Raw genomic sequence first — 25,536 nt, 5'->3', positions numbered from 1 at the left:
TAAAAGAGAAAAAAGGGAAAAAGAGTAAGAACCGCGAACCCAAAATCCAGCAGTTGGAAAATGGTATCGCAACCGCGCAGCGCAACGGTCTCGAAATTGGAAGCGGCGAGAGAACAAATCGAATTCGTTGGTCTCATCCGCGCCACTGCAGCACTGATAGCGACCGATTTGGAAGAATGGACGGGAGACAATGCGTTTTGCTGGCGACTGTACGAGCCTCGACACACCACCACGATGTAGGTTACGAACGGAGAGACGCGGGTATCGATTTCAGCGCGGTATGCGGCACCGTTATGGAATGCACACCTTCTGACGTTGTGTCGCGGCCCGCGTACCTGTAACCGCGAACGCGACTTCTGGAGAACACGCCTCGTGGACGTTGTATCAGGTTCTCGCGGGATTAGCGGAAGAAGCCGCGAGATTAGGGGATAAAGCCGCAAGATACGTCGTGCTTCCTGGCGAAAGATTATGATTTTTGTAGCTGGACGCTGTGAGTTGAAGATATCTTTTCGCGGAGAACAGTAGCGATGTACACATTCCCTATGGATACTATAGATAATATATAGATATTAAGACAGATAAAAAGATACAAATTGAATGTTTATCATTTGCTTTCGTTTTCTAGTTATTTTATTACAAATCTATAATTTCATTGCTCGTATAGCGTAAAGTACAAAGTAAAGTGAAATTTCTTAATTTTCCAATACACACAACGAATTTACAATTATTTATACCGTCTTCTTAGAATAAATAAGTTTATGGAACCAAGTCTAATACTTCGCCTAAAGAAATGAAACATTAGTAAATTAGTAATTGACAAGGTGAAAGTTAAAATCGATATGTCTTTTTATGGGAGATTTCCAGTGGTTTTGAAAATTGATAGGATTGCTGGTTTCTTTTGTTACAAAGCTGATAGAGATTTAAAGTCTAGTTGACGTGTTTCGAAACATCGAATAGCGATATGGTGCACATTGCGCGTAAAGTGAAAGTTGGAATGACTTTTCTTACGTTATTACGCAAAGTAAATGAACGTCACAGAATCTTTAATTTATTTCGTAGTATGTATATTACAAAATCACATCCTTTATCTTCGCATTTTCATTAGCGTGCGAAACAACACGGTACTTCATCATCCTGATCGACCAATTCCTTGCAAACACGCGGGTACAACGACGCCAGTAATTAATCGAAAACACTATGAAGCTTCTCGTGTGCTATGGAGAGGCTGTCGTGGACACACACGTTAATATCTGGACCACACACCGCGACTCTCCAACAACACGAAACAGTTCTCTCTACCGCTCGAAAGTCAGTTCGACGAGTACTGTCCCATTATCAAATCGCGCTTCAAGTGCTGTACATCCGACGTAGAAACGACGAACGCAGCGTTAAACATAAAATTATGAATCGCAGGCGTAGATAATACACGTTCACGAACAAAGAGCTGGAATTTTTATAGTTGAAACAAATTTGGGAGTTACATTGGCGATTGTAATTGAGTTTAATTAACTTTTAATATATAATTTGATAAGGCTCTGTGTGTAACTCTCGCAACAAAAATATCGACTACGAGAAATTAATTTTGAGATAGATATCGCTACGTTTTACCAATATTATTCATTGTAATACATTTGATTAACATAACAATACATTATGTTTTGTTTATGAATTTTTATATGAGAATTTCTATATGATTTATACATAAAAGCTTAATATGAGTATTTTCCAATCTCAATTTGTAACATTTCGTAATCACGATCATTCAAATCAAACTCTGTTAAAACTATGAAAATACGATTAAAGATTCATTTTTTAACTATCATCGCTTAAAATATACCACTTAAAATAAACACAGTCTTAGAATATAACCACACTAAAATTCCTCCACCAAAAACCAGGTAGTCGTTCAAAGGTCATGCTCTTTCAGATCAAGCTTCCTGTTAGTTCCACAGAACAATAATAATTCCGAGCGATTTATATTTAACGCAAGACCGCGTGCCGACGTGGATCTGCTTGCCGGGGTCAAGATGAAGGTCAGTGGAAAAGGAAACGCGTCCTTGTTGCCCGCTATTACAAATATGCAAATTGACGTTACGGGTCGATCGATAACTCTTCAATGTGAAACGCACCTCAGCAAACGATAACAAAAGCGGCTATGCATATCTTAAACAAATATCAGGATACCAACCAACGTAGCGAAGCAGGAAGAAGAACACGAAAAGAAAATAAAGAAAAAATGAAGGAAGACCAAGAAGAGGGTTACGTTGGAAAAAGCTCAGTGACGCGCTGTCATTATCATTTGAATGCGCGTTCAGAGCTTCTGACGATTTGAATATTTCGTCAATTAAACGGTGACTCGATTTGCATAGGTGAGACAGGGTCGCCAACAGACGCCGACGATTTATTTCCATGCATGGAACGCGGCGACCGATCGATACCGATTCTACGCCCAGGGAGAGAGGAGATACCATCTGGATAGAAACCATCCACCCTTCTCTTTTCCTCTCCTTCTCTTTTACTCCTCTCCATTTTGCTTTTTTCCGTTAACCTCGATTTTTCGACCGCGGAAATTGCTCCGAGGCCGAAAGAAAAAGGGAGAACCGTAGAAATTCAAGGGGTGGGGGCGGGCATCCCCTCAGGCCGAGATTCTCTGCGTACCTAGTGACACGAATAAAATTTCAACGGACTCCTATGAACGGAGTTCCTATGCTTCGGGAACAGGTAAGTTGGTTCGTCAATGAATAATTCGCGATCCTATTCTTCGTATTTAAGTTGCTAAATCGTCGGCTATCGCGTCCAAAAATTCGATTCTTATTGAGCTCTGGATTGGACTGGCACGTGGCTGAGCAGTGAGTCAGTGATTTCATTGTGAACGGAAGAAAAAATGAATTTTGAATATTTCTCTGTGATATTATGCATGATTTTTGTTAGAGTATATGTATATTTTTAAAAAATCATGGGGGTTTCAGCTTGGATTCTCGAGAATAAAATAAAAATGTTTAGTAGTAGGTCTACTTATGACTACGTTTTGCAGATCGACTAGTGTTTCTGCGATAAGAAAAGTTTTCATTTCATAAATTGTCTTGCATAATGACATAGAATACCGAAATATTATTATTTATAAACGATTAGCAGCGTATTTGAAACGTTATTAATAGCGGAGCATACAGTGGTCTAAATCTGCTTATGTAATTACAACGTTTAATACGAACACCATACGTATTACATCTCAGCGTAACGTTGTGATTGATACCTTAACATGTGAGTGAGATGTGGCGCGAAAGCCCTTGATTATGAAACATTTATCATTCGAATCGACATTAATGTTCGATATTCGTGATTTGAAATAGATTAACGTTCGGTTTCTGAACGTACAAGCAGCAGTATTCATTTTGGAAATTCGTCATACTGTTCGATTAGATCAAACGGATCTTTGACAAATTATCCTCTGATATTTCATTTGCGAGTTCGTTTCGAAGCATCGATTAACATCTCTTTTACAAATCATAAGTTTTACAAATTTGGAAAATATTAATTAGAATAAATTGGAACAAACAATCGCGAGCTCGTCCGTCTAATTTATTTTTATCATACTCGAATGTAACGAAGCCTTGTGAATTTTCTTCGGCCGAGGTTTCTTCATAAGATCGAGGTCGAATTCAAATGTTATGTACGCATTATATATGAATACGTAATTATTGATTGAGATTACGGTCGTAACGTGAGAGTGGCACAAATGGACAACTTTTAAAGAATATCAAGGAAACGAACTGCGGTATTAAAAATTATATGTATACAATGAGCATTATCGAGTGACCTATTGGTTTAGAAGAAGCGACATCACAGAGCGATGGTCTACGATACTTAAAGCAGTTGATTTACGGACTGATTTATAGTGGCTGGCGAATTTGCAGATTTCAGACTTTTAGGACAGCCATATATTCGAACATAACAAGTACAAAACAAGAAAGAGAATTTTTTATTATGTTAAATTTCTTCGTAAAAGAATTCCTCTTGCATTTTAAACGAGAAAGACACAACAGCGACGTGTTAAAAATAAAAATGAAATAAAATGGATGGAAGATATCGTAATTCTAAATATAGCATCAATGACACTGCATGCGTTCGCGTGCATTCGAAATGCGTACGATCGAAGGTTTACGTAACCTTTGAACCCGAACGGGAGGCGCTTGCGCGTACGCTCAATTTCCGGTAATAGGCGAGTGTCCGCTTATTAACGCGACCGACGAGGAAAACACTCGTACTCGGATATTCCGACGCGGCGACACGCGCAGCGGTTGGTAACGCTCCAAAATACGAGCGAATCGTAAGCAGGGGAAACGTCCAACACGACCTCTTCTTATTTCGTAACACTCGTTACATTGTTCATGAATAAAATACTAATTACCCGTCAAATTCTAATCGTATAAATTTCATAGCGTATGTAAAATTACGATTTATTTATGCTGATATTAATATTTGATTGTTAGGTTACGTAATAATTTAGTTTACGCGTGTAAAGCGCGGTATGTTTTGTTCAAATCATATTGTATCGATGGGGTACATAATTATACCGTTGCGTGTTCCATCGCAAATTTAAGTATTTACTCTTTTATAGTTTTATCTGTAAAAGTAAAACTAATTTCTTTTAATATTCAACAAAATAGTTAAACGACCGCATTAGGTCGAATCATATGAATTAATTTCGTTTTAAGTCTTACTTCTCATTTACGATAAGTACATTAGCGATTTGCTTCATCGATTTCTTATCAAATGCAAAGGAGAGAAACGTGTATAATATGAAACGTATATTTAGCAGATGAACAATGGTCTAATACAATTACCTAAGTTATTTTGGAAGTAGAATTAGTGTTCTCTGTTAGAAGCGAGAACAGAATATTTTACAAAACAAGTATTATACATACGTGAGGAGTCTACAGATCAATCAGAAATTCATTCTAACAAGGTATGTAATCCTGCAATTAGATGTTCTGACATTAAACGTTCCACATATGAATATTTAACGCGATTCTACTATTCATATGTAATTTTCTTTGCCGTTCAACTAAATCCTTCTCACTTCCCCAAATCATCCCATTTTCACGTAAAGTTGCATACAAATACGAGAGGAACTCCAATAGCAATCCAAATTAAATCATTGAAATTCTGCGTTAAGAGCGATAACATTTCCTTGTGACTGCATTTACATAATTTTCATCTTATCATAAACACCTTGTAGACCAGGTTCGATAACGATGTCTGATCATTAGAATGCCGATGTTCGCGCAAATGTGTTTTGTGAATACCGCTGAAGAAATAATATGTTAATATTAATTCTTTGTATATTTTGTATTTTATTTTAATAAAAAAATGTCCATATTATATGTCCAATTATATTATAATTATAAAAATGTTGAATTATATTATATTAATGTCCATATATATTTTGTATTATATTTTAATAAAAAATTGTCCATAAATGAATAAATATTTGTAATATAGTAATCATTGTAACGTCAATGAAGCAATGAACGAAGGAGGAATATACTTCGTTTTGGCATCTTTTCTAACTTCCGCCATGATAAACGATTGACCGAAGCAAAAGTGGCCCGATTGATACGAGAAGCCGGAAAGCAGTGTGGGAAAATGGCTCGTTTCTGGTGTCGCAAAGAACGATATGCAAATTGACCGACAGATAACATTCTTCGACTGGCGATATCGTTGTTTTGAAATTTTCAACGCGTCTCGCCGAGCGGACGCGTGCGGGCGGCGTAACTAGCGCATGCAAATTGCCTTTCTCGCGCTTCTGATACGAAATCGTGAGATTGGAAGGAAAGTTCTTTTAAACGGGTTTGCTTACAAAATTCACCGACTTTTTATACCATTTTTTTCAGTTGCGTTAAATATTGGTCATTTTCTTTCTACGGTTTAATTATTGGAAATTATTTATGGAATTTTTCAAAGATATTTTTCTAGCGAAAATCCTTTTCAGAGATCATGGTTAAAACGAATACAAAGACAATAATACCTAATAATTTTAAACAGGATATTTAGTACTTTTATCTAAAAATTTATAGAATTAAGGGTAGTTTTCCTGTGACCAGTGATCGAGATTATCAAGAAAAATGGACAACAAAAATTTCGTAACAGATCTTGCCGAGTTTCGGAACTATCCACATTTCTGACGATACAATAAATCGCCAAGCAATAACGTTTCTCGGGGAAATGCTTAAATCTGCTTGACGAAAGGAAAACAGGAGGATAAAACCGCGCCGCAGTCAGGAGACGAAAGTACATAGCTATAACAATAAAAGGACGCAGTGGAAAGAGAAGGAGCGCATAAGAGGTAGGTGAGATCGAATCGTGGTAGAGAAAAACGCGGAAGGCAGGAATAAAGAAACGTCGGGGGAGAAGGCGTCGTTCGCCTGGACGCATTGAGATGCAAATAAGCGCGGTAGCTGGCGTGATTTACGAGAGACAGACGTGTCCATACGCGATTGGGTCCAAGAGAAGAACATTTCACCAGCGCGTTCGAAGACGTTCGAGGGACGAACAGATAAGATCTCTTCGAAACATTTACAATGGAAGTAGCATTTTGTACGATCGAGCATTCGTTTCAGGTAGCTATATGATTCCTTTTATGAAACGTGTCTTTTCTAATACTTAACAATATCAACGTGATATTTCTAATATTTCTTTGCTTTTCATAGAGAGTTAATCGATTTTATTGTGCAATGTTATACACCGTAGTTAGATTAATCGCTAAGAAATAGATCTCATTACTCGTTCATTTTATATTTGACTATCTCTAGGCGATGGAAAGCTAAGAATATTTGGTAGCAGCTTTGAAGTCGTTTGAAATGGTTGTTATCTACGTTGCAAAGTTTTGTTCAAACTCACGAAATCATATCAAGCGTTCGCAACGACAGCTGTTTAGTGTTCTAAAACCTTCTTACAATTTCTAACGCTTGCGAATTACTTTGATCGTTGCTTCAAGTGTCTACAAGTAGATCGATAAAATAAATCTATTAGCGCGTAAAAAGGATCTAGGACCACCTGCAGAGGTTAGGCTATCCAGAACCGTAACAGAACTACGAATGTTCTGGCTTAAGTGAATGAAAGCAAGATTGTCGAGCAAGATTTATACAGGCAGTACGTACTACTCTTTTTCGTGTTGTAGCAATAAACCAGAATAACGAGGACTTTAGATCCCTACAAATATTTCTCAACTACATTAGACTGGCCTGCCATTTCAGCGAGGTGAAGTCATAATTTATGGTCTTTTTAGCGATTTCGTTGCTCGTTTGTTGCCTGATAATGTAGAAAAATGGAAAGTATTTAAAACATCAAACGTGTATGTTCGAAGTTGAAGACTTAAACAAATCAAGAACGGTTCCTCCATTCTCTTCGTACGATTTCTATGTACTTATTTTATGATAATAAATTAGGAATTATTATTTACTGAAACTAATTATTTCGACTATTATATTATATTGTCCGCGATTTCTTCGTAAACTATACACGGCGTCTCGTAATTGTGATTCTACGTGAAAAAATAAACATAATAACTCGAAGAACTAAATGGCAGACGTCTTCACGGTCAAAAAAACATTTTAACATGTACATAGTAAAGTCATCCTCGAACGACGCTCGAAAGGCAATCTTGCCAGATGAATGAAGCGAGCTCGCTGGTCGCGTGCAGGTTGTCGCGAGTGCAACCTCGCGACTACCGTTCGGAGCGTATTGACGCGTATTGCAGGCGCAGGTTAAATCGAGCAGACGGTGGTGGCGTCGCGACGCCGGCTGCGCACGGCCACGCAACCCTCTCGACTCTCCCCTCCATCACCCACATACGGATCGAGGGTAGGGGCAAATAGCAAGAGGGAAAATTTATAAAGAGCGAATTGGAGGGGGAAGACTACTTGTTGCGCGTTGAGGCGCCCTCGTGACGCCAACATACCCCCTTCGTTTTCTCGACTGCTACTACTACTACTACTACTACTACTACTATTACTACCGACAGTACCGCTGGTGCAGATAGTACGTCCCTTCGCTAGCGACGCCACCGACGACGACGTCGCTACCACTACTAGCGCCGTCGCCACCACCAACGTCGAGTCGTGATGCCGCCCGACAAAAATAGACGCGTCGTCGCGACGCAACAGATATCATTCGGCCTCCACCAACTCACACGCGATATTTCCTGACTCTTCTATTTATCATTTCGCTGTTTATTTAAAAAAACTTTGCTTTTCTTTTTATGTTCCTTATTTCTAAAAATTGTAGAAGATTTTTATTTTTCTTGCGAATTAGATAATTTTTGAAGATTTAATCAACCCTCGCCTATTCTATTTTACTCTTCATTTACGCTAAAAATTCTTGTTGTTCAAAGTTTTGAGGATTGAGATATGTTTAACATTTTTGTAAACAGTCATCTAAGTTACATAACAAATTAATTTGTTGTATATAATGTATAGAATAATTATATTAATTACGTTACACTTTAAAAACTGCTAAGCTTTCTCTACGAAACCAAAGTAAATTTCGTAAAATCTAATACGTTTAATCTTCGACAAACAACCGAATCAAGCAAACTGAACGAAAGAGACAAAAAGGAAAAATTATATCCACTGACCTGAATCTGATGTCCGGGGTTGTTAATGTGTAGCTGCTGTGCCTGGTTAATTTGTAGAGTGGATGTGCCAGGTCCTGAGGGAGGTCTAGGCGGTGTGGAGCTACTGAAGGGTCCTTGGGATCCGGTTTGATTGGGTCCGCCGCCTTGGGAGCCTCTTGGTGGAAGCGGATACCCAGGGCTGCCGTGATTCGGCATTGATCCTGGGCTACCGTATGGCGAATACTGCTGCTTATATCCTCCGCTTGGTCCGAGCATGGTCGGTTTGCCACCGGTGGCAGGCTGCGGTCTCTTCATGTCAGCGAGGCCCGTGGCGAATTGAGTTTGCGAGCTGACAAACATGTCATTCGTCTGTTGACTCTGGAATCCGGACGTACCGTTGTTCTTGTGATACGATCCAGTGCCCGAGGTCGCTTGAGATTGCCCACCGGGTGGACCAGCGCTGCCAGGGCTGCCCAGATAGTCGGACGTGCCACCAAATTGAGGAAATTCCGCGTAGGGTGAACGAGCGGTTGGTCCTCTGGCAGCAGCTGCGGCTGCGGCTCCAGGATTGAATCCACCAAGACTCAACTGTTGACTTTTGTGTTGATGCTGTTCAGCCATTTGCTTCAACGTCTGAGCGGCGGGGCTCATCTCGGACTTGAAGTCCAGACCGGAATAAGGTAGCCTGGCTGGAGAATACTGGGCAGAGCCAAGACCACCAGGACTCGAATTAGCTGGCACGTTGGCATTACCATTATTCGTACTTGTACCGTTGTTTACACTATTGCTGTTCACGTTCCCGTGTTGCTGGTGTATCGAGTCCTTGTCATCCTCGATCTTGATCTGTCCGTTGTTCGTCCCGATACTGTTATTATTATTGTTGTTATTTGCTGCCGCGGCGGCAGCCGCAGCTACCACCGCGTTGTTCGCCAATGCCTCCACCGGGATCTTTTCCTCGAAATCGAAGTCTTTCATGAACTCGGGATGTAAGTCGGAAATCTCCGAGATGAGATCCTTGAACGCGTCCGAGGTGATGATTTCATCGCCCGTGTCATCGCCCATGAAGTCGGAAAAAGCAGGGAACCCGGCGCCGTTCGCTGCCGCGTCTTTCTCCAACGCGGCTGCGCACTGCTCTAAATCGACGAACTCATTGTCTGGCTCCTGTTTGCATTCGACCAGGTTACCGATATCCACGCAGCCGATTCCACCGGGAGCTGATGCTCCGGTACCAGCGTTCCCAGTGCCTGGCCCGCCTCCAGCCCCGTTTCCAGTCTGAGGCCTAGACGTCGCGGATGCTGGCGTATCCGGACCTGATTTCGGCGATGACGACGCGTTCAGAAGATCACTCTTCACCGACGCGTTCGTCAACGCCTTCACAGTCACGTTCGTGGAGATCTGTTGAGCCTGAGAGTTAGCCGCAGATGTAGTGAATTCCAGTTGTTGCACAATTTCCACTGAGAATTTGGTCAGTCCCTCGTTTCCACCACCACCGCCACCACCTCCACCACCGCCATGCGTCGGACCCGTAGAGTTCGCGCCGTTTCCAGCCGGATGCTGGCCGTGGCCATGATGGGGACCGCCACCACCACCGCCACCGGGACCCTGTTGATGTTGATGCTGTGCCTGCGTGCATTGCAGCTTCACGGGGGGCTCGCCGAAGCCACCGTCTCCGCTACCACCACCGGCTGGCTCCAACTCCTCGGCCGTCCTCTTCACGAATTTTTGCTGCTGAAACGAGAAAGAGAAAACGTCGATTAGTTTGGTTACGGCGATTAGTCGAGAGTAAAGTGCGGTAATGTTTCTCAGTACTGACAGCGGAACTCATGGTTGAGTAAATGCATTTGAACTTATTGCTATTTTAACATATTTTCATTACATTAACAGATACATTCAGCAAAAGAAATATTTTATGTGGTTCCATGAGATGACAGTGTCATAATTTAAAGAAAGAGGAAAGATGAAAAGAACCTTCTAATATAACGGTCAAAGAAGGCTGTAAAAGAAGACATTCCTTTCCATTCCTAGCGAAGAAATGACTTGAAGCATTCAAGACCTGCCATCACACGAAGAAAACCCGCGAAGATTTATCAGCTGTCACTTCGTCTGTCGAAGTCATCAAGTATCGACTTTGTTTCACGGCACTCTACTATCTTTAAAATGTTCGTACCACTTATTAAGATTGTTAATAAATTCCATCGATTTCTTTATTTTCTAACTCCATCGATGGAAATTTTAATTTTTCAATTTTAGCTTCAAATATCAACACAGGAAAATTGATTTTTCGATAGTGTCACTAAATCGTTCGATCTAAATTATTGTGCTGACCACCCACGTAGATAAGATGTAAGAAAATCACGCTAATCGAGAGAAAGGAGCGCGAGGAAGCCCAACAACTTTTAAATCCCCGTAGTGGTTCGCGTTCCCCATTAAATGCAGCCAACTGGTCGAACGAAGAAACAATGGAAAAAGGGAAAAGAAAAACAGGCTAGGGAGAAGCTGACAGCGGCGTTCTGCTCGTAGGTCAAGGCAAAACGCGTGACGAGTGCTCTAAACTCGCCAGTTTTTCTTCGATCCCGACTCACTGGTAACCGGTACCGCAGGATATTTAACTCGCCGGTGCCTGGATGCCTCGTTCTGCTCACCCGTTTCTTTCGCAATTAACCCGGCAATTTCTCACTGTACCTGTCGATACTGCTAACGCTTTTTCCCATTTCGTCTTTGTACGAGATGCCGCAGTCCACGTTTCGATACAACGCGTTGACCAGTCCGTTTTATCATCCGTGGATGTTGGTGCGAGCCAACTTACAATTAGAGCATAGATTTTGATACACGAAACGCGATTTGATTCGTGACACGTGAGTCTATGCGTCTTGGTATGGTTGGCAAGCACTGCCTTTCATTCCAGTATCTTACTCATTAATAAATTTCTTAATCCTTTTTTGCGTCCGTTTACTTTTCTAATTAACTGAAAAATAAATATATTTTTCTACGAAACTGATGTCTATTATACTTAAATAACTAACTGAACGATAAATGTATCTCTCTGTAAAACTGGTCTGAAATTCTCGTAATTCTTCTTCCTCTTTATGCGACACGCACGTCACGATCCCTCTATATCATGGATTTTCGGTAGATTAAAGAGTGCTTCGCGTATTATGAAAAAATTCACCAATAATCGTAGACAATTTAAAAAAAAAAGGCATTCATCCACAGAATCGTTTCGCGATATCGCGAATCAAACAAAGGTTCGTGCTCGAACGCGTAAAGGGTTGATGTTCGTGTATAGCCATGAGAATATCCTAATCCACGAGGCAGTTGCCGTTGCGCGCTGGTACGAAGAAAAAAAGACTGGGAAAAGTTTTTCCAGGGTGCGGCCGAACTAATACATACACACGTGCATGTATAAGCTAGCAGACAACCGGGCCACACACGGTAGTATACATTTGTCATGATTTGAACCGGGATAACCTGCGCCTCGTTCTAAAATCGATAATACGTATTACCCTCTAATAGGGGTCGCTCGTCCTACGTACGTTTCCGCGAATATCCCTTTGCTTGTTCCTCTTTTAGATGGCTCGAGCTTGAACGAACCCACATCTTCAGCAGATGCAACGACATATTTCGTTGAATCCGCATTTAATTGTGATGGAAGAAAAAATAATGTTTTTTTAAGGGAATAATAGGATTATTTGAGATTTTACTTGTATCATTATTGTTTTGTTGATATTATTAATATTGTGTACAAAGTTTTATCTAATGTTGAAGTAATAAGATTTTCATACTTTCAGTCTGAGTGTTTCAGTAGAAAATTCTGTGACTTTTCAAATACGAGTGTTGCTTGATTATATTAGGTTGCTCGAAAAATTCGTTCGATTTACATTTCGATCCAATATACATTTATTAAATTATATAGGTGCCATTTTGTTCCACAAGCTTTCTTCATCTTTCATGCAACTTGAATATTCCATCCTTCCAGAACCTCTCAGGCTTCTCGACGAAAAACTTTTCAATATGATTCTTTATGTCTACCAACTTCCTTCAGAATCCGAACGAACATATCGAGCGATCCAATATTTTGATTTGTCGATAATTACTAACGTATTTGTTTATAGTATTGTTTGCTTAAGAACGATTCTTGTATTAAAAGATCTCAAAAATATCAAACATCGAACATATTTTTACTTCTCACTCCCGAAAGATGCCAACAAAATAAAATACGCTATAGTTTCACGTTATTTCATAAAAAAAGCTTTTAATCATTGATGCATCGACAATTACTTTGGTAAGATTCATACATTGTTATCGCAGATAAACCAAAGTGCCCGTATACTTACGAGCAATACTGTACATACTTTCCAAAAACATCGAAGCCAACAAGGGGCGAGAGAAGACTAGAAATGAAAGCTGTATCCAAAAATCATCGCCGAGTTCATTAGGTAAATAAGAAAGCTAATGGAGACCACAACGCAAAATACAAGGCAAAAGGAATATCGACACGGGTCGGCCTGTTATCTGACGAGGGCCGTGCACTTTTCGCCCCTCGAAATTGCTCCGGTGAAGGCGGCGCACCGGCGAAAACTACTCCCAAGGATCCCGTCTCTCGCGTCTATTACAGGGCCACCATCGTGCTCACAATCCAGCCCCAGCTTTCTCATTTTCACTGGGCGAAAAATACGGGCGTTCCGGTTCCGCTAGGCGACGGAAATGTCTGCATTACCGTGCGCTTTCTCCGCAATTTCCTCGCGGCTCACCAGAGACGTTTGGGACCACACCGTCTTGCGTCGGCCAGAGACCGCGTTACGCTGAGATTTATCGCGTTCGCTCGCGTCCCGCGATACGCTCGAACTCGCCTCCATGTGGAACCACCTATCCGTTTGTTGAATTCTCCGCCGTTTACCACGAGAATTCTCACTGCTTTCGCGAAGATGAATCGATTTCTTGATCGAAATCGTCCAATGGACGTTGGGAAATGTGGCGTTTGGCGAAAAGTGTCGTGAAGATTTTTTAGAATCTGTTGGAATAGAACGGAAGCTTAGAATCGTTGTCTTTTATAATATTTGCTGTCTTATCTTTGGAGCAGTTTATATAATAGAAGCGCTTTGATTCTCGCCATTATCTGCGATTTTTCGTTCATATAATAAGAGTCTATGTTCAGATAAATGGATTCAATTGCCAAGAGTTCGTTTAATCGGACAATAGCTAGAATTTTTTAAATAAATGGAATTCGCGTAAAAAATGGTGCAGTGTAATTAGAATCCTCCGTTGATGGATGTGTGAAATTCGTAATACATACTCGTTACAAATGATATTAATTCTTCTCTCTTCTTTAATAAATTATGGTATTCCAAGTTTACATATTGTACAAAGTAAAAATATTGTACAAGAAATCTTTCTCGCCCGGTCCAATTGCTTCGTTATTCAGAATTTCATAACTTAGGTTATTTTCAAGTTTCTATTTCAACCGTTCCACGCTCACAAATCATTTGAGATAATCAAAGCAAGTCGATAAAAAACAGCGCCATAGATGGATTAGAAAAATTCAGAAGTCCGTTATCGGTCTCCTTATATTAGATGTAGCGTACGTTCGGTCTGTAAGTTTCCAAAGCTGACTGGTACGGGAAATGGACTAGGAAGTTTCAACCGTCGTTTCGAACTTCGCAGAAAGCGATTCTTTAAGCCGTGTACAAAGAATTCGTAGAATCTGTGCACGGGGGCGATCGATCTTTCCGCGTCTGCCTCTTCCTCGGACTTCCACAACTGTTTCTAATTAATCGGTCGTTTTTAACGAGACGTCACTCGTTGATTCAACAAACTCGATAAATTTCATTGGAATATCTTGAATCTCCTCTAATTAATTTTTTCCTGAACTTTTAGCAACGATGTGATTCACGCGTTTTCCTACGATATTATTAAAATTGGAAACGTTCTGTTACTTTTGAACAAGAAGCTTTTTAATATTTCATTACTATCTTATTATAATTAATTTCTGGCTTGCCAAAACATTGGTCAAAATTTCAATCATTCTCTTTTATCTTCATACTAAAATTTCTTCGATGCAACTACACAGAGAATTCTCTATGCTATTCGTGGAAAAACATAGGAGAATAAGAACGAGATTTCTAAGTCCAAACCATCTAAACATTGAATATTTCGAAAGAAAGTGCACTTTTATAACATTTGATACATTACATCCAACAACCATGGTAAATTACTCAACGATGTAGGCAACTATAACTCCTTCAAAGACGTAAACAACAATTGTCCCACGTACAACACACAAAATTGCTCGCTTTCACGCATTCATCTGGCGAGAAGAACGTCTGTCAGAAACGCTGGAAACACCTTCTACGCACCTTTCAACGCGGTCAATACGTGAAAGTAAACGCGCGGCGCTGTAGGGTGCACCGATTTTCTTCGGGCACCGCGAGAAACACAATCGAGACTGTCGACAGCGATATCCCGCGAACGACGACGCAGTTATTAACGCGGACATAAATCTTCGCAGACTTTCATTCCCGTCGGTTCGGTTTCATCAACCTGTCTCTCCCAATGCATTCGCTCCTCTGTTTCTTCCTCTGTCACACACCTTCGTTGCTTTACCCCTAAATGCCACCTCATACAGACGAATTTTTAAGTATTTTCAAGTATTCGTGGCAATAAAGCTGGAAATAAATCACGGAAATATAATATTTAACTTTCAATGGATATATCGTGAAACGTTATCGTAGAATCCTTGACAATTTCTTTCGTTACGAAAGTAAAATCGATCTGAAGCGAACCATCACGAAATTCAATACAATTCGTTATAATTCACTGCAATAAATATTTGTATTATTAATATGTAGATCCATTATACAATTTACTTACAACATTATAGTTTCTCAATATAAATTTCGTTAAAGGAATAGTTAGGAAATATCCAATTGCAAAATGGAGATTGTTGCTGGGAATTAATCTCCTATAGGTAAATAAATTTTACCTCTTCGAATACGTTTTGTTAAAATTTTTATTTTACCACAGAATAGTGCTAAAATTCTTAATTATTTATATGAAAAAATTCTTCGATTATCTAAATTTAATATACAATATCAATTGTAAAGTTAAACATAAATGAAGCTTATAACATATGGATTTTGGTCTTCGTTTCGTGATTTTTCACCACTGTATAAAGTAGTTCGTTCTTTATTACGCTCGAAGAATTCATACGAGCGATTACTTCGGCGGCTTAGAAATCGCGAATTAATAGTGAGTACTATACATGTACGTATAAACGATGTTGGTTAACCAAGAACGCTCCGGCAACTGATTTAACCCCCGAAATCGGTTAACGGCTGCATCAACGAGTTTACCGAACTTAGATCCAACGTTATGCTACTTCAACCGGAAGTAACAGTTCACCACTCGCTTATACCCACCCATTGAACCATAATTATGTACTTCGAGTGGCGTAAAATGATATTTTTCCAGCGTATCGCCAAACTTGATAAAATAATAATTAATTTCTGACTCTTCTTGTGCCTGGTCGTCTAAGCGCAGAGTGTGGGATTCAAGGATTCGTGCGTTAGGCTGGTTTTTGGATAAAATTGTTTTGCGAAACAGTTTTGAGAATTGATGATTAATGAACAGTACCTTCTGAAACGAAAAAGCGATGGTACATGACGCTTCTATTAGTCTCGTGCAACGCAGAGAATTAATTAACGCGCGGCGTTTAAGTAAGTACGAGTTTGAATAATGAATATTTACTACTACAAAAAAATATTAAAACGTTTACACCGAATCGATTATTTTTCTGCTAGCATGATAGATACATCTCGATTAAAATTTCGTTTGTAACACAGTTATATATATATATATATTTATCCATACTTAATGGAGACAAAACTTAAACCACTATACTTCGTTTCATCTTCCTCTTTCCAATCTAAATAAACTATATCAGTTCCATAATAAAACATTCCTTCGCGCTTAGCTCATCTCCTATGGTTGATCATTCATAAAACGAAAAAAAAGGAAGGAACAATCGTAGGAAACTTCACGAGCAAAGAGAATCGAAACATGACTCGGCACCAATCGTGCAAACGACCCTTATATTCCTGTTGCAAGGCAATCACGGGAAGTGAACTTACAAATAGTCTCATTTATCTTCGAATACTCGCGTCGACCTCGAGCCACGCGCAACTTCACGGTTTAGAGCGAGCATATTTTCTCCGGCGATATTTCCCAGCGACGACATATCAATAATAGAAACAACCGTTCGACAGCGTGAAATCGGGCAATCTGTTGAATCTCGACAACGTGTTCTGGCGATACACGAAAAGATAAGAAGCGTGTCAGTGAGTAACCTTGAGGCGCACGAGCTCCCTTCCTGCGTGGGAGGATACACCGCATCTATTCAGCGTTACACGTTTCGTTAACGACGCTACTAGTTCTCCGCTAGTGAACTGTTAATGTACGACCTAAATATCAGACGAGCCATCCACTGTCTGTCTCGAATAATCCGATCATAGTCGAAATACGAAGATTGTACGTAGGACGTAACGGTTTTCGTTAGAGAACCGTGTGCTGCGATACTTTATTCGAGTTTATTTTATTTTGGTGATTTTTAGAAAGAATCTGTGTTTCTTGAATAGTTTGATCGTTGTCGAGATATGGAGATATTAATTTCTGGATGTAGAAAATGTGTGTTTAAATAGCTATCGTAATTAAGGTTACATCCTTATCCGTACGATAAATGGTACTTCAGATGACAACTAACATGAGTAATAGGATAATAGTAATGGAAAATTAGTATAAACTGGTAGTATTAAGACAGTATCGGAGCCTTATGTAGACTGATATTGTCGAGTATTAGCTTGTTTTCGGTGAAGAGCGTATCTGTGACTCGAGAGAGTGCGGTGAGCCCTTGTTACCTGTCATGACTGGGCGACTTCACGAGAAATCCAGTTTGTGTACGATATACTTCGTGTTGAAGGAGCAATTACTTTATAGAAAAAACGGTCAAAGGTATAGTTTTTTGTGCAATGAAAAATTTCTCATTTCATCATTCAAGTAGAAAAATATTTAAACTTCGTCATAGTAATTGTAGGTTTTGAACTTTGAATAATTCTAACGATTCTGAATATAATAAAAAAAAACTGCCGCATCAGAATACTAAATTAGACGAAATTATGTATATTAATAGTGACTAGTGTACTTGATATCGCAGACATGAATGAAGCATTCGGTCTTGGTGTATAATGACCATCGTCATCGCTCACAATGGTAATGAAACTAAAAGTGGTTAAGTACGCACTTTCCAGTCTTTGTGAGGGCATACGTCCTTATGAAGATTACTCGTAATAAACATCGACAATAAAACATTCTTCTCCTAGAAAGTGCTGGTTATATCCAAAACGAAAGTTAGTCATTTCTAAAGCAAAAGAAAGCTTCCGTAGACGACTTTCTTTATGTAATCTACAAAAATCTAGCGAGGTCCAACAATTACTATATTAAGTCTTTTTACGATAGTATAAAGCCATTCTATGTATTCTATGCTTTGTATTTTATTCACTAGTTTATTCCACGATTTAGTTTTATTATTTTTAAGCCGTGGCTATTTATGCAAATTCATATTTTTATAAATAGAATTAGCAGCTAAGTAGAAATATATATAACATACATATATAACGAAAATCGTACATTTTATCTCCTATAATCGTCGTAATAGAAATCTTGCATCGACGTTCCTCTATGCGAACTGATTTCGATATGCTAAGAATTGCGTGTCGATATTAAAATAATCCTCAGTTGCAAGAAGGGTTAAGAGAAAACAACACTTCACAGCCTTCAAATCGACACGCGTTCGATGAAAATAGCTATCCCCGTTTACAATTCAAATTTCCTCCTATGATATTAACGTAACTCTTCTGTTTATTCACTAAACTTAACATTGCAGGCGTTTATACATATTCAACTGGAAATTGCAAATTCCTGGCGGGACACATAGGGATCGTAATCTTCTTAAGCGGCGATCGCTCCTCGCGCAAGGACGCATTTACGTCATCCTTTTTATCAGGATAATCCAATTTTTGCTAACAATCTATTCGATATGTCATCCGTATTTTTTTACCGATTTAAGACCTAATTAATCTAAATACGATTTATAATTTCTCAAATTATATCTTTTTTTATATTTTTCAAACAATGCTCGTTCTATACGAAGGATAGGTGTAAAAAATAAATGTAAAAATTACAAAATGTAATGTTATCTTTCGATAATCCTTTTGCTTAATACATCGTATCGATCGAGATTTGATAGAGGATATTTTCCAAAATAAATAAATTACCAAAGCAAAAATTGCTGGGTGCCAGCGAAGTTATAGGTTAAAATTTACGAATGCAGCACATGGAAAGTGGCGAAATACTGGAATTTTGGTGGCAACGAAAGAGGTCGTCGCTTCGAAGGGTAAACAGTAAATAATAAACAAGCGTATGAAGTGCATCTCATGTGGTCGCACGTGTCGCGATGCCACACGCTATTTGCGGCCCGGGTATTTATAAGCCGTTCTAATTCGGTCGCAGATGTATAAATATCAATTTAGCGTGTGGTCGGTGCGCGCGATTACGTTACAATTAACCGTTAAAACGCTTTTAACCAAACCGATCGATTCTCCTGTTAATTCGTTCTCATCGGCGCTGGATCAAAATTGTTACTATTCTCTTTCTTTGCAAACAGTTTCCTTTTTTTATTTCTTTGGATCAGTTGGTGATTATCGTGATGAGCGGAAAAGTTTGAAACGTAGAAACAATCGTCTTTCTGCTTTTGAATGGTTTAAAGCAATTAATCTAAGTGAAATCGTTTGGAAATTAGACTTAATTCTCTTGGAATAAAATAAGAATAAGAAAAGAATCATAGCGATGAAATGAAGGAGTTGTGCCATGAACAGTGGAATTTTCAGGAAGCTGCATAGAGTACAAGGTAGTGAACAGTAGTGGGATATTCGTTGACGAGCCATGTTTAACAGATATAGATTTCCAGTACGTAAGAAACTAACAGAAAATTTACAAATACATTCGTTATTCACACGGTGGGTCGTGTTATTCAAATTCGACATGGCGTTGCATCATCCATCGATAAACAGTACGTAAATTCCAAAGCTGAAAACATCCTGAAATAGTGGCGACTGCACAAATAACACGAATACCCAAACCGACAGAATATTTCGTGTATTTCAATCAATTTTTGTCAGCAAGGTGCAATGGAAATCAGATTTATCCGCGATTTTTAATCCAATCCGTCAAAACTTCGATTCACAATACCGTCATTTAACAAAATACATTATTTACCGTGATTTTCAGAATCAGCCACGATTTACATTACAATAAATGTTGAATAACGATCAGAATAATTCATAAAACAAACACATCGGTCTTTAGTACCACAATTCTATGAAAGTTATGGAATCCTTAATGATATTTGTATCGGTGATGAATAGACAATTAAAACGACGATTAACGACACAAATATTCAAAATCACGGTTCCACGAAAAGCAACATAATTAATCATTATTGCGCTAATTAACGATGCAAACTCGATTAATTTTCGTAACCGCGAATTCGACGAAAATCGTCGATGATTTCTATCCTCGATAGCGATCAACAAACATCGTTCACTCCCATTAGACTATTAGGCTAATAAATGATCGTTGATTGATCAAACAAATGCCATTCTCAGAACCGCCAGTATGTGAGATGATAATTATTATTGGAGTAGTCCAGTCCGATAATAATTAACAAAGAATCTTGCTGTGACTTTCTCCGTTTAGCCTAAGCGAATACAGAGTATGCGATTAAGAAACAATTATTTATTTAAGTTTATACTAATCTTCGTTTTAGGCACAAATTGGAAAGACTGTTATTGACAATAACTGTGGATATTTATAATAATAAATTATGTGTAATATTGAAAAGTTAAAAAAAACGTAATCCAAGACCTATTTCAAAGCCGCTAGGTTTTAACAAAACTACCTATCTACCTACTAACCTATAGTTCATTGATCCGTACATAAGTTAGTTTACGCTAGATATGTTACACTTCTTGCGTTTACTTGAATCTCTACATTGAAATTTCGCTACGAAACTAGTCACATCTATCGAACGAATCTCCTCAAAGGAAAAGATACCAAAATATGAAAGTCCACGAAATCAGGAATATTCTCGGTGACGTTCAATCTGATAATTAACAAAAGACCTTGTTATGCACGTTTCTCGGTTTAAACGCGAGTGAACAAGGATGAAGTGTACAACGGAGCATCTACTATCTATGTAAGTTTATTATCAGTGCCTAGTAATATCGTGTCAAGCCACGAGTGTACGAAGGCGTGCTGTAATTGCGGTGGAAGCGATGCGGTTAATAGGGTGTGGCAGCCCCTGCTTCCGAAGTTATTACGCCCCTGTATTATTGATACAACTCCATTACGAAAGTCCTTGGAGAGTTCGCGTATAGGACACGTCGTGTCGAGGCTACTGTTTTCGAGACAATCGCCCTTTCCGCGATCTCGAAACTTTTCGATCACCTGTGAACATCTCGGGATACCATCGCCACTTCGAATCCTACAGTTTGCTCCTCTTCGAGTATTTTGTTTGGTTGTTTTGGAGAAACTTGAAATCGCGTGTTCTATATTCTTCAAGTCAAATGTTGTGCGATATTGTATATAGTTCTTAATACATAAGCCTTCTGGGAGCGAAATCGATCATCACTTTTGGTTAATCTCTTAATTTCTTATGTTCAATTGTCAGGAAACAAATGACTTGCTTCCATATTTTCCTTTTACTGCAATTTTTCAATCAAACGCATCGCGATGAATTTTAAAGTCCGTAGAATCGTAAATTAATTTCAAGAAAAAAGGCATTTAGCAAGTTAATCAAACTCGAAGAATAATAGAAAATCTGGTATTTATACAACAAAAAAGTATGTGTAATATTCACGTGAGTCAAAATACCGTGTGTATGTAATATAACTTTTCCAAAAGTTTCCATCGGAAATAACAAATTCCAAAACGTAACAGCACGATCACGATATTCGAAACTTTCGAGCGTCATTTTTTCTCTGTCGTTGAGACTTCAACAGCTTATCCGCCATAAATCTACGCTTTCTACTTGCATCGCCTCGCCAGCATCGAGCGATCTCTTACCAGTGACTTTCGAAAAATCGACGTCCCTAATATCGTCGCGATCGGAACGCCCATAGTCGAAGATTTCGTGGGCTTACGACGGGAGGAATCAACGCCCATGTGCACATTCGGATCGGAAGCGGGCAACGAACCATAGCTGGCCGTTTTCCGCGGGGATGACGCGAAAAGGAAGGGCGCAAGTCTCGTCCAATTGGCAGAAACGCGTCTTTCGTTGCGAAACTGTGCCTCCAACTTTCTGACCCAATTTTTTTCCACTCCTGAATTACGGACTCGACGATATTCAAAGAAATTTCTCTGTTCGCGAGTAACAGGGTTGGGGGATGAGATTGTAAACTGAGCGAATATGACAGGTAGAATAAAGTAAGAGGTAATTGTGTTTTATATAGGGTATTTCCGTTATAAAGGGATTAATTTATATGGAAAAAAGATATATTAATAGGAGAATATGGATATTTTGTGATGCGAAGCTTTGCATAAACTGTATCGAAAGACAATTAGCTATACGTGCAAGACGTATTTTAAACGTGCGAGAGTTTTCATTTTCATTAACTCGAACACTTTTAACCTAATTACTTTGGGACAAAAATACTTCCTTGTACGGGATTAAGAACATTATACATCAATTAAGACATAAAAGACACATAGTTCCATGCAAAAAAAAAAGCTAGAATTAAACCCGAGTATCTTAATTTTCGAAGAAGCTTCATACACGATGTGTTACTGGAAATCAATGATTTCAAATCTACAATTGCGCTCATCATCAGTTACACGAAATACATTGAACAAGCAGACTCGTAATCTCCACTTGCACGTGATTTACATTCAGATAACATACGAGTTGAAATTAATCTACAAATATCGTATCCTAAACTATCCAACTCGGATAATCTCCAAATTGTATCCAACATCTAACCAAGTCTATAAAGATAAGAATGACAAGACATCAAATTCGGAGAAAAACTATAAAAACTAGAAAATTCACCGTCCATAAAAATTCTTTGCTTATGGTAACTTTACTGGTTTCTTTGAGAGTTGAATCGTTCCTTTCCAAGGTAAGGCAATGAATTCGAAAGAAGAGAGATCGAACAGAGAGGGAGCAGGACTCGAACAGCGTTCACAAAGGCCAACGTACACGCAAATCCATATTTAGACTGGATATCGGTTCGGTTACTTTTAGACTAGTGGATGGTGCTCGGTGTAGGCGTACGCTTAATGCTTACCCATCGAAAATTCCGCTTGTTGGGTAGCGATGCTCATTGTGCCAGCGAACGATCGTTTGTTTCTCGCTAGTCTGGTCAATAAAAAGTTAAGGCGTTCCTTGGACAAGCACGAAAATTCGTGAATAAAAACCGACAAGGAAACAGTGTCATCGTGTCGACGATTTTCTTGTTTTCGCAACAATCAACGACTCGGTTTAAGAATCTAATTCGAATTCCGATCTTTCGCGACTGAAACCTGTTTCATTCAAGCGTGTTTGTAAATTTCATTCAGTATAGAAAATATATTTTGTATAAGGAACATGGAATATTTTACGGCAATACTATATTGAGATTCGATTTCTGTTGATGATATTTCCACTATCTGATGGTAAATGTATGATTTACGAATCCGTGTGAAATCAAAAACAAGCGAAGATTTTGTTATCATACTAGGGTACTTTCTACCTAAATAAACTCTTGAAAATAAGGCGAAGATCATTCAAGAAACCAATTCCTACCTATATATATTATAGTCATAATTAACTTGTGATGGAATTCACATGAAATTTAAAAAGAGAGCTTCACAAATTACAAGTTATCTAATTGGACGTAAAGCTGTAAGATTTTAAAAGAAAAGTCTATATAATTCGCGGCTTTTAACTTGTCCTTTCATTAATGCTATTAACTAATTAATCGTTATACCAGAGATCTTCATAGTTTCATATGCAATAAGAAATGTTTAACTCTTTTCCCTGGTGGATTTCGAGCACGGGATGGTTTTCGTGCAACTCCGTTTGATGATATCGCGCGTCAACTATTACGGCGCACGATAGATCCGCGTGTCACGATACAAAGCACAAGCCCGGCCGTAGACTTTCGTCGCTTGATATGCAGATTCCAGTAATTACAATAACAAATCGCGCGCAGGCAGGCATAATGGAATCACGTGATTGTAACGTGCGTAACCGGCACATACGCGATACGCGAACCAACCAGCACAGCGCACCGATTCGCAACCTCTCTTTCTCTTTCTCTCTTCATCGTCCTCTTTCTCTGTTCCTTTCTGACTCTACTCATGTACCGAGGAGATACTCGTAAATTTATATCATACAGAACCTCGGTACCTTCTTGTGTCTTTAAACAATTTTTTAACGTAGCGAATTATAATTATTTCTAGTCATACTGTGTGAAATATTTTGTTTTTATATTGTGACGTATTTAATATTTGACGAATGAGCTTGTTGTGAAATTTTATGTAACATGTAGAAGGGGTTGTGACAAGGGTACATTTGTTGGTAAATTTATGGGAAATTTACAAGAATAACAGTTAATATATAAATAAATATGTAAAATATACAACGTAAATGCAAGTAATAATACCGAATAAAAGTATGAAATTGCATAAACATCCGCAATCTAATTATTGTTGACAGTAGAACTAGCAATCTGTAATGTGTTCTATCCTATTGAAATCTTATTTGAATAAGATTCGCCATTAATTTTATAAAATGTCTTGGAAAACGTATCGAATATCCTTTCCGAATATCCATTCGGATATTCTCCTGTTTTCTTCGTTTCCCCATTCTATATGGGGCTTCCGCCGAAAAGAATAGAACGCAAGAAGGTAAGTTGGTCCCCTATCTATCAGAAGAAATTACACATTCGCGTTTACTTCTTTTTTTTTTTTTTTTTTTGTCGTCGATGCACAAGTATCGCCTTCGTCTGGAAATGAACGAGAAAGAACGGAGAGAATTATGCAATTTCGTTCTCAAAATCGCCAACAATCGCTTATTTATTGTACTATCATTGGCCTTGATTCATCCCTCGATCGTTGAAAATGCAACCATTTCAATTCGATTCGCCGAACGTTTGAATATTTAAAAAGGCATAATTAGAAGATAATAGAAAAATAATGGGTGTCTGAAGCGTTTCTGGGAAGTTCGAGGGATTGGTGAATATTCACATGCGTGTACGTTAATGCTATGGGGGTCGAAGAGGGAAGCGAAGTTGAATTCATGGAAAAAAGTTCGCATATGTACGTTTCTTTTAGAAGGTGTTATTAAAACCCTTTGCAATTGAAAGATTCTGCATTATTTAAAAAATCCCTTCCTATATTTGTTTCGCTATATTTTATGCTACATACCAACTGCAACAAAATATCACCGAAGAATCGTGGAAATTCAATGTTCATCCCGCAGATCTATTCGCGATTAACAGGAAAACCACAACTGCGATCGGTGTTGAAAAAAAAAAAAAAAAAAACTAACGAACGGGTGTTTATTCAGAGCGCGACGTCGACACTCGATAATACTCGCGCATTAATTTCACGTCGGCCAATCGCTATCGCGTAATGTCCGGCGTGCAACACACTGATGCTTCTGTATAATTCACGATGATACTCGTGAAATTATTCACTATAAGCGTGGGAGATTCCATTTGCGGGACGGAGGTACACGCGACAACTTGCAACCCTTTACACGCTGAGTCGTTGATACATATTCTGCATGCGCGAGCGCGCGTGTTTGCGCGTGTGCGTCCGCGAAAAACTTT

General features: G+C 38.9%; 1 protein-coding gene across 7 annotated transcripts in view; it reads right to left on the bottom strand.

The window, feature by feature from the left end:
• The window catches only part of LOC126915823 (neurogenic protein mastermind-like), a 248,007-nt gene that overhangs the window by 74,274 nt on the left and 148,197 nt on the right, over positions 1-25,536 (bottom strand). For 5 of the 7 annotated variants that reach the window (XM_050720881.1, XM_050720882.1, XM_050720883.1 and 2 more), the window contains one exon: positions 8,636-10,342. In XM_050720881.1, coding sequence (XP_050576838.1) covers positions 8,636-10,342 — 1,707 coding nt within the window. The remainder of the gene's footprint in view (positions 1-8,635; positions 10,343-25,536) is intronic. The other 2 variants (XM_050720885.1, XM_050720888.1) reach the window with 1 other exon arrangement.

The sequence above is a fragment of the Bombus affinis genome, chromosome 4, assembly GCF_024516045.1.
Source record: "Bombus affinis isolate iyBomAffi1 chromosome 4, iyBomAffi1.2, whole genome shotgun sequence".
Classification (NCBI taxonomy): Eukaryota; Metazoa; Arthropoda; class Insecta; order Hymenoptera; family Apidae; genus Bombus; species Bombus affinis.
The sequence above is the reverse complement of the archived record's forward strand: the minus strand, read 5'-3'. Positions and strand labels throughout refer to the sequence as shown.